General features: G+C 38.0%; 2 protein-coding genes across 2 annotated transcripts; both read left to right on the forward strand.

The window, feature by feature from the left end:
* The first annotated feature begins 1,151 nt into the window (after window positions 1–1,151).
* LOC107101562 (40S ribosomal protein S20) lies at window positions 1,152–3,397 on the forward strand. Its single transcript, XM_015400520.1, has 4 exons — window positions 1,152–1,280; window positions 2,710–2,809; window positions 2,987–3,060; window positions 3,181–3,397. The coding sequence occupies exons 1-4, from the start codon at window positions 1,278–1,280 to the stop codon at window positions 3,361–3,363; spliced, it is 360 nt and encodes a 119-aa protein (XP_015256006.1). The 5' UTR covers window positions 1,152–1,277; the 3' UTR covers window positions 3,364–3,397.
* A 1,977-nt stretch (window positions 3,398–5,374) lies between these two features.
* LOC107101640 (nucleoside diphosphate kinase homolog 5-like) lies at window positions 5,375–9,737 on the forward strand. Its single transcript, XM_015400630.1, has 5 exons — window positions 5,375–5,671; window positions 6,577–6,782; window positions 7,527–7,627; window positions 7,706–7,824; window positions 7,911–9,737. Exons 1-5 carry the CDS (start codon window positions 5,546–5,548, stop codon window positions 7,983–7,985), a joined length of 627 nt encoding a protein of 208 aa, XP_015256116.1. The 5' UTR covers window positions 5,375–5,545; the 3' UTR covers window positions 7,986–9,737.
* Window positions 9,738–9,939: the final 202 nt, after the last annotated feature.

A 9,939-nucleotide genomic window follows, 5' to 3' on the forward strand; every position in this document is an offset into this window, starting at 1 on the left:
ATTTAGCCAACCCTAAAATTTAAACAAAAAATAAACGCTGACATAAAAAGACGCAAGCGTTTTCAACATTAAATGGGATATTATACATATACTGACCATCTAATGATTACCATTCTCCCTGTTCAACTTCCTTTAAAGGCCTCATACAGCTTTCACTTACTGTCAGTTATGTTAATTATAACAGCAAATATAAAACATGACCGCGTGCTTTACTCCAGAAGGAAACCTACTGACTAACCGATAAAAAAGGAAATTCATGTTTACCTTAAAAGCTGATGGTTGGATTTTTGCTAGATATATCTTACTTTAACATTAATCTAGTGACTCCAATGGGATACACAAATATGTTTCTGAACTAGTGGTAAACATTAGAACAACATAACACGGGCTCAAACTTTCAAGATTTTCTTTTATTGTATAATTTTCTTAACTGTAGAAATACATTTGGACGAATAAATAACTCAAACATTAATATAACATTCCCTCCACTGATTCAAACAACGCAAGGATTTTTAAAAAATGAGTGAATACACTAAATATTTGTAACATTGGTTGTAATCTGAGAGTGCTTTAAAATAAAATGTTAATTGGCGCTGTATAAATAAGCTCAATTGAACCTTTGGAAATTCCTGAATCAACAAAATGAGATGCAAATCTGGTGAGAGTAGAGTTTTAAAAAGATAAAGTTGCACAGCCAATATGCTTTTAAATTTACACTGCACCTATGCTGATAAATGACCTTCTGGTGCTGTTTATACACTTTACCTGATATCTTTAAGGTGGTCTAAATTGTTTCCTTCTTTAATAAAACCAAGCCCAATTTACTTTTTCTGTGAAAAATTATTTTGATGTCTCATTGTGTATGTTTTCTTTCTTTACTGCTCTCTTTGGGTACTGATGAGAAACTGCGATCTATAACAAAGCCGAATAAAGATGCAAAACGTCACTTTGAAAAGTTACGAATTTACTTTATCATATTGAGACTTCTTATGTCATATATACATAGAGTATAATTCAAGGATTTGTTCGCCATTTAGTTGAACAGGCAAACCATAAGAAGGCCACGAGATGTCGCTGTTTGGTGTTAAACAAGCGACGCAACCAAAGAAGAAGAAGAAGAAGCAGCGGCAGTGACCCGGATGAGGAGATGATAAAAAGGCAGCAGGCCTAGCCTCGTCCTTTTTTCCTGTGGAGCTATCCACGTTGGTAGCATCTCCTCCTGACTCACCGCTGTTCGCTGAAATTTCTTCCGAATAAGTCGGTCGGGAATCACAAAAATGGTATATTTTATTTCATTATATTGATTTATAACGTATAAATTGAGTTTGAAATTGCTATAGTTTGATTTGCTGCTCACTTTTGTAAAAGTCTTCAGCAGGAAGACTTTTTCGCCGACTGTACTTTAAAACAAAAAACCGAAGCAGGTCCATTCCTTGCGGTGGGGAGTCGTTACGGTCGATGTTGGCCTGGCTTACCCAGGGCGATGTTTCTGGTAAATGCAAAACATCGCACAGGTGCTTATCTGAGTGAAGTTTTGAGTCACTCCGGCCACCGTAGGTGGTCATAACATCGCTCTGATGTATGTAAAAGTCGGTCCGATGCTTAAGGTAAGCCATGCCAATAACGACCCTAATAACTTCCCAAATACAAGTGGTGGACCTGCTTCTGATCAGTTTCTAAGCCGCAGGTCTTCAACAGGGGGTCCGCTACCCCTAGGGGGCCCATGGAGGTACTGCATGGGGGTCGCGAAAATTTTGCTTAACTAGACCTTTTTTTAATATTCCCCCCAGCAAATCTTTCCACTAATTAGATTGTCTTCAAATCCACATTAACATGAATTCAACACACTGTAGTAAACAGCTAAAGTAGGTAGAATATGTCTTTCACTTATCAATGCATACAGGAGCTCTTTCAAGCTGGGCACAGTTTCATTCACACCACCTGTCCCATCAACCAGGAGTCAGAATCAGAAATACTCCCAGGGAGAAATCAGTTTTGGGGTCCTTGGCCTGCAAAACGTTGAAGACCTCTGTTCTAAGCCACAACAAGGCTTTTCTTGAGCAATTCTATGAAGCCTGGAGATCGACACCACTCCAGACATTTTGAACTAAGAAAGCTTTCTGGATGGAAGTGAAACGTCTTTATCCTGGGGGAAAAAAGGGGGATGGTTTGTGACTATGACCTGGATGACTGAGAATCTTCGCTAACATTATAATTTTTGCTCTATTTAGCCAATCCTAACATTTAAACAAAAAGTTTACCCTGACATAAAAAAAAACTATCATTTTCAAGATTAAACGGGTTATTATGCATTTATTCACCATCTAATGATTACATTTCTCGCTGAATAACTTAAAAATGCTGCTTAACAAGTGATCTTATCGTCTGTTAAACCCGTTGAATAGCTCTGATATGATCCAATCTTTTAAGTCTCAGTGAACACAGGTGAGATTGTTTTAGATGTGGCAAGTTTTTGTTTACTTCAAGTTGAGATGAGATTTTAAACTAGTTTTCGCCCTAATAGCAACTGGTTTGATATATCTTCGTTTTATGAGAGCGACTGTGAAAATAGAGATGTATACTTTGTTTGTTTACCTTAGTATAATTAATCATGTGCACATATTAATAAAGATGCAATCTGAACATTTAAGGTTGCATTAGAGCAGCTGCTTCTGCGAATGAAGATGTTTGGGTTTTCTTCTACTGCAGGCCTTTAAGGACTCTGGCAAGGCACCTGCTGAGACTGAGGTTGCTATCCATCGCATCCGTATCACCCTCACCAGCCGCAACGTCAAATCCCTGGAGAAAGGTAACCGATCTCCCATTTAATCGGGTGTGTGAAAGAAACTGAAGCAATGAGGATAAAAAATTTTATCAGTCATTAACTGTGGTGACCAAATACGCTATTCTGAGCTGTGGGATGAAGTTAACACAATGTATTAGTTGTACTTTGGATGTTAAATCATTTTGGGTTTATTTTTTTTAGTCTGTGCTGATTTGATCCGTGGTGCCAAGGAGAAGAGCCTGAAGGTGAAGGGACCAGTCCGCATGCCAACCAAGGTACAGAGTTTTCTTTTAAATATGCTTCTCCTTCTCTAGTTTTTGACAGATTCATATAAACTCTGAAATTCCTTTTGGTTTATATCTGAAAGCTCATTTGCACCTTTGGTCCACCTCTAGACTCTGCGCATCACCACCAGGAAGACTCCCTGCGGTGAGGGGTCCAAAACCTGGGATCGCTTCCAGATGAGGATCCACAAGCGCCTGATAGACCTGCACAGTCCGTCTGAAATTGTCAAGCAGATCACCTCCATCAGCATCGAACCAGGCGTAGAGGTTGAAGTCACCATTGCAGATGCATAAGCAGTTCTGTTTTCAATAAAGAGATAAAAGAAGTCATTGACTCCTGTGTCTGAAACTTTTATACCCGATAACCATAAAGTAGAAAATTTGTCAAAATCATAAAAAAATCGGTGTTGGGTTAGATGATTTTACCTGACCTCTTGAGGCATCAATGTTTTTATAGACAAAATTAGAAAATTCCAGCATTTTGAACCAAAGATTCAGCTTTTAAAGTGACTTTAAAAATAGGCCAAGAAATGAAGTGCAGTTTTGAAGAGAATGTAACATTGAGGTGTAAATCATAACCTGATTCACTACATTATTTCAATTGGGGTTACTTTAAATTCCCATAATTGCTCCTTACCCCTTTCAGAACCCTATGTGTTTATTACTCTGGACTGAAATGTGTGAGGGAGGGCACTAGTGTTACACCCATCCATCCATCTTCCTCCGCTTATCCGGGGTCGGGTCGCGGGGGCAGCAGCTTAAGAAGTGAGGCCCAGACTTCCCTCTCCCCAGCCACTTCTTCCAGCTCTTCAGGAGGAACCCCAAGGCGTTCCCAGGCCAGCCGAGAAACAGTCTCTCCAGCGTGTCCTGGGTCTTCCCCGGGGTGGGACGTGCCCGGAACACCTCACCAGGGAGGCGTCCAGGAGGCATCCTAGACAGATGCCCGAGCCACCTCAACTGGCTCTTCTCGACGTGGAGGAGCAGCGGCTCTACTCCGAGTCCCTCCCGGATGACCGAGCTTCTCACCCTATCTCTAAGGGAGAGCCCAGCCACCCTACGGAGGAAACCCATTTCCGCCGCTTGTATCCGCGATCTCTTTCTTTCGGTCATGACCCAGAGTTCATGGCCAGAGATGAGGGTAGGAACATAGATCGACCAGTAAATTGAGAGCTTTGCTTTATGACTCAGCTCTCTTCACCACGACGGACCGGTACAGCGCCCGCTTCACGGCAGACGCTGCACCAATCCGCCTGTCGATCTCCCGCTCCCTTAGTGTTACACCCATAGAGATAATATACCGGTACATGGTGTTAAACATGTCAAAGTAAATTGACTTGGTGTTATTACAACTGGAGTAAGAAACACTATATAGAGTTAACACAAATCTAGAGTTGCACCAAATGCACTTGGATTGGTGTTAAATTTAACTCTCAAAGTTTTACTTAAAGAGTTCAACATTTAATGTGTAGACCAGTCACTGGGCGGGGTCTGCCTATGCTGTGAATGAGTCAATGTGTCTGCCATGTTGAATTTGGCAAATGTGCTGTCAGACTCAGCTAAACATTATCAGACGGACTTAAATCTCAGCATACAGGCCCTTTGAAAAATATTAGCATATTGTGATAAAGCTAATTATTTTCCATAATGTAACAATAAAACTTGAACATTCATATATTTTAGATTCATTGCACACTAACTGAAATATTTCAGGTCTTTTATTGTCTTAACATGGATGATTTTGGCATTCAGCTCATGAAAACCCAAAATTCCTATCTCTCAAAATTAGCATATTTCATCCAACCAATAAAAGAAAAGTGTTCTTAATACAAAAAAAAAGTCAACCTTCAAATAATTATGTACAGTTATGCAATCAATACTTGGTCAGGAATCCTTTTGCAGAAATGACTGCTTCAATGCGGCGTAGCATGGAGGCAATCAACCTGTGGCACTGTTAATATTTTGAGAAGGACCTGTATACTTTATTTTTGTAATATGAATTTATTTTTATCTCTTTGGCTTCATTCTCCCGAGTTTATTCTTGTAAAGAATAAAGATAATTAAGATAACCTGGCCCTAACTGAAATAGTTCTGCAAATGATGACTGTCCTGGAAATGTACCCTTAATTATATGACGTTTTTTTTCCCTAGGACTTTCTTTTTTTCTTTTTCCCTTCTTTTTCCCACTGTGATGTAATTCACTATTGTAAATATTGTGCATTTGTACTGGTTTGCAGGACAAACTAAAAAAGTTACAAATTGTCCTTCGCAAGTCGCCGTAGTTATCTGGTATCATAGCAACCAAGGTTCGTGTGCGGATGCGTTTTTTTCCCCCACTGTCTGCTTCATCTATAACTATTTAAATAATAGTATCGATTCACTTGCAATCAATCTAGGAGTGGATCTACGCACTAAACGTCTATTTTGTGTTTGGATTTAGCTAAAGTTGTCACACTTTAGCGCCAGCTAGCAGAGGGAAATGGACCAAACTTCAGAGCAACGTATTTACGTTGAAAGAACGCTGGCTATCATCAAACCTGACGCTGTTCAGAAATCAGAGGAGATCGAAGACGTTATTCTGAGGTCAGGCTTCATTATTCTGCAGGTTGGTAGAACATTGAAACACTAAGGTTTGTTTACACTATAATCAATGTATCGCAAAATAAAACATTGATTGTTTTATTTGTGATTGTGATTCAGTACTGAAGATAATTGAATTTCTAACGTTTATGGAGCATTGATCGTTGAACCTTTTGTCCACTAGAGGGCAATAGTAAGCTCGTCTGACCTAAAGCAAGTGACTCCCCATTGGACAGACAATTTGTTGTGGCTAATTTAATCATAAATTATGCTAAAATTATAAAATATGTACAATATAAACGTTATAGAATTAGTCATTGTATCTAGGCTGTATAACATTTGGATACATGTTCTTGCAACAACGACAAAAAAACATAAAAAGGGTATTGTTCAGTCCTTACATGCAAAAACATATCTATAAACAATTTATAGGATTTCTAGGCTTGTCTTGGGGAAATACCCTGGTGCACACATGATGGATGGATGGATGGATGGATGGATGGATGGATGGATGGATGGATGGATGGATGGATGGATTCAGGGTTGTGCTTTAAAGGCCTATTTTTGACAAACCAAATTTGCCGGATAATTACCTCACTGTAAGAAAATCATAATTTCATATTTATAGATCTTTATGAAATAGAACTTCGTGTTATTGGTATATTAAAATCCATCAGAATGCATACAGGATCCTTTAATCTTCAAGATGTAAAATACTGATATAATGCACAGTTTACGCTGATCAAAATTTATGTCAGGCTAAACATTTTTTTTAAGTCAGACATAAAAAGTTAATTAAATCAGAATAACAACAAAAAACAAACAAACTGAAGTATCAGATCTGAGGTACCCATGTGAAAAATCTTGTCTTTCTAAAAGTCATTTAACCCGTCTGGATCGTCTCACAATAATGAATTATTCCTTTTGTAGAAGAAGAGGCTGCAGCTGAGTCCTGAGCAATGCAGTGAGTTTTATGCACACCAGTACGGAACCTTCTTCTTCCCCAGTCTGACGGCCTTCATGAGCTCTGGCCCCATTGTTGCCATGATACTGGCTCGGGACAACGCTATTGCTCACTGGAAATCCATAATAGGGCCTGACAACATCTCCAAAACCAGACAAACTCATCCGGAATGGTCAGTCTGAAATGCAACTCTTTGTGCATTTTACATGTTTAAAGAAAACTGGGTTAATACAATTTTTTTTGGTTGATTCAGTGAAATTCATAATTACAGAAAAAAATTGATGATTACCAATTGATGATTATCTGTCTTTGACAGATTTATTTGGTCATTTTATATACACAAGTGTAAACAAAAATAAATTTCGTTTAGAACAGCTCTCTAGACAATATCCTTTTTTAAAATTGCAGCCTTGATAAGGTAAATATTAAATAATGATTAAAAACACCTTTGAAACAAAAATGCTCTGTCATGACTCGCCCTTTATACTTATGGAAGAGGCTTGACTATTACACATGCTGCATCCAGGCATATTAATCAAAAGTTGAGTGGAAGGAAAAAATGCAGTAGAAATGTTTTGAAACCATGGATGTAACTTCGGAATGACTTTTAGGCAAATTATATTCAAGAGCTTGTGGAGATTAAAAAAAGCCTTAGCATGTCGAAATTAGCAATTTATCAGCAACCATCCTTAACTAAGACTACCACTGTCCCTTTTCTTGTCTTATCACTCAAGGAGTCGTTTCTTTCTACTTACAAACTTCATAGAGATTTTGATTTGGCCACACACTCCTGAAAGTAAACCAGTTTGACTGAAATCAGTGTACCGAAACTGTCCTGGTTCTAGTAAAATGCCTGTTGACCCTCATTGAATCTAATATTTGATCTATTTTTACCTATCTATCTCCAATGTTTTAGCCTTAGAGCAAAATATGGGACTTCTGACCTTCAGAATGCTCTTCATGGCAGCGACTCATTTCTCACAGCAGTGAGGGAGATTCAATTCATGTTTCCAAACAGTATGTAGTTTGCTCCGTCAAAATTCTCGTCGCTCACAGAGTTTGAGGTGCTGAACCCAGTGCAATTTCTCACTGCAGCTGTAAATGAGCCCCTTTCAACCATAGAGGAAACTGAGGAGTATCTGAGCAGGAACGTGATTCCAGTTCTCCACCGAGGACTCACTGAGCTCTGTAAGGAAAAGCCTTCCAAACCCTGTGTAAGTATTGATGCCCGGTGTGTTCAAAGCTTCATACGCAAAACCGACGTGGTTGTAAGCTTGTGCATCTTTGCTCTTCTCAATAGATATGGCTTGCTGACTGGCTCCTGAAGAATGATCCCAACCAGCCTCAAATATGTGATGTGGAAGATCAGAACTGATGGCCAGAGAGCAAAATAAGGAGGGAAGGATTACACTACTTTTATGTCTATTTGCATTTGATTAATCTGTCTGTTCAGTGTTAAACATGTAAATATTTGATAGCAGTCAAGTATTTTGGTGGTTTTCTCAAGTATATCAGATATTTTTGCTTTTTATTTTAATATATTATTTGACATAATAAAAAGTAGCCAGTGGGTTTAAAGTAAGATGGATATATTAATAAATAACATACTTTAAAATGCAATGGTGTTATAAAAATTTCATATTTAACCCGCAGTTAGAGCTTCACGAAACACAGCAGTGACAGGCAGCACTAAGAGTCTTTGAAAACATAAATGATGGACAGCAGTCCCCTTATTTATTTATAGAAAAACCAGATATTTGCATCGAGTCATTAATTTTGCAGCAATCCCTCACATGGAGCAAGCAGGCAGTGACAGAGGAGAGAAAAACAAACAAACATCTTAACAGGGTAAAAACCCCTGCAGAAACAGGCTCAGTGTGAGTATCCTTCTACCGAGGCCGACTGGAGCTCAGGTAGACAAGCAGACATACCAAAGGAAGAGAAACACTGATGCAGAAATACTTTTTCTCTTAGAGAAGGTAAGAGAAGACTAACACCATAAGTGTTGCTGTCTAGGAAAGAAACTGTGCAAAAGATGAGCTCTGAGACCATATTTAATGTCAGAAAGGGTGAAAGAGAGCACATACAGTTAGTCACAGTAAAAGCTAATTTTGCTACATTGGGGGAGGTTACTGTTTCTGATATAAGACTGACCATGTTGAAAATATCAGAATAAATGTGGATCATATCCTATCTTCACATCATACAGCGTTTCTACATTCTGTTACATTACAACCTTAAACTTAAATGGATTTTAGTAGTAAAATGGTACATGGGTGACACAAAAAATTATGAAAATGTATGGTTTTTACTTTTTTTTACAGATGAAAAATTATAAAGTTAAGTGTGCATTTAAATTTAGCCACTTTTATTCTTACACTTGAATATATCCAGTTATCTTTACAAGTAGGTTGAAATCAACCAATATGTTATTTGATCCCAGTTTAGGTTTAATTTAATAATCAAGACCTAAGGTTTACTAAAGAGCTCTTAACCTGTTCCCTTCCTCATAATGCTCCTACTCATTAAAGTAGTGCAGATTAAATAAGTAAACTAAAAGCTGTTAAACATGTTATAAATATAGTATCCTTATACCACAATTGCATATTCTTGTGTATATTCTCTCTTCAGACTTTTAGCAGTACAATAACTGTCGGTTAATATATTTCAGGCATCATGAGTTCATACCACGCATACCAATGTTAGTCCAGCTGAAAACAGAAGTGAGACTAAAGAATTTGCATCAATAGATGCTCTCCAGTCTCTCTGACAAAATTTTAGCTGTAAGACAAAGAAAAAGTGCAACCTTTTTAGTTTCTAGTTGCATCTGTCACTTAAAAAAAAACAACTTCCCAATGCCAGCCACCACAAGAGCAGTTCCTTCCCCCAGGCACTCCCTGGGTGAACATATTACAGTAGTAAGTTACTCTACTGGGAAATAATTAAGCTTGTTGCACCATCACAACCTCCCATTACCTTCATTTATGAATGAATAAAGAAATTGTAAACACTCTACTTACACACCTGTCTACAGTACTATTGTATCCATGTTTATTTCATTTAAGGTTTTACATATTTACCGAATCAAAAGAAGACAAATGCCTTATGTGTGCAAAAAACTTCCTCAATAAAGACCTTTCTACTGTTTAACTTTGATACACTGCTGTGTTTTGGTCTGTTACGTATACTGGTGAAGATTCTCAGTCATCCAGGTCATAGTCATTCCAAAAAAGTAAAAAAAAAAAAATTCACTGGACTTTGTTTTCCAAGTTTGAAGACGTTTCGTTTCCCATCCAGGAAGTTTTTTCCATTTAAAATGGATTGATTTT

Source organism: Cyprinodon variegatus, unplaced genomic scaffold, assembly GCF_000732505.1.
Source record: "Cyprinodon variegatus isolate N-32 unplaced genomic scaffold, C_variegatus-1.0 Scaffold31, whole genome shotgun sequence".
Classification (NCBI taxonomy): domain Eukaryota; kingdom Metazoa; phylum Chordata; class Actinopteri; order Cyprinodontiformes; family Cyprinodontidae; genus Cyprinodon; species Cyprinodon variegatus.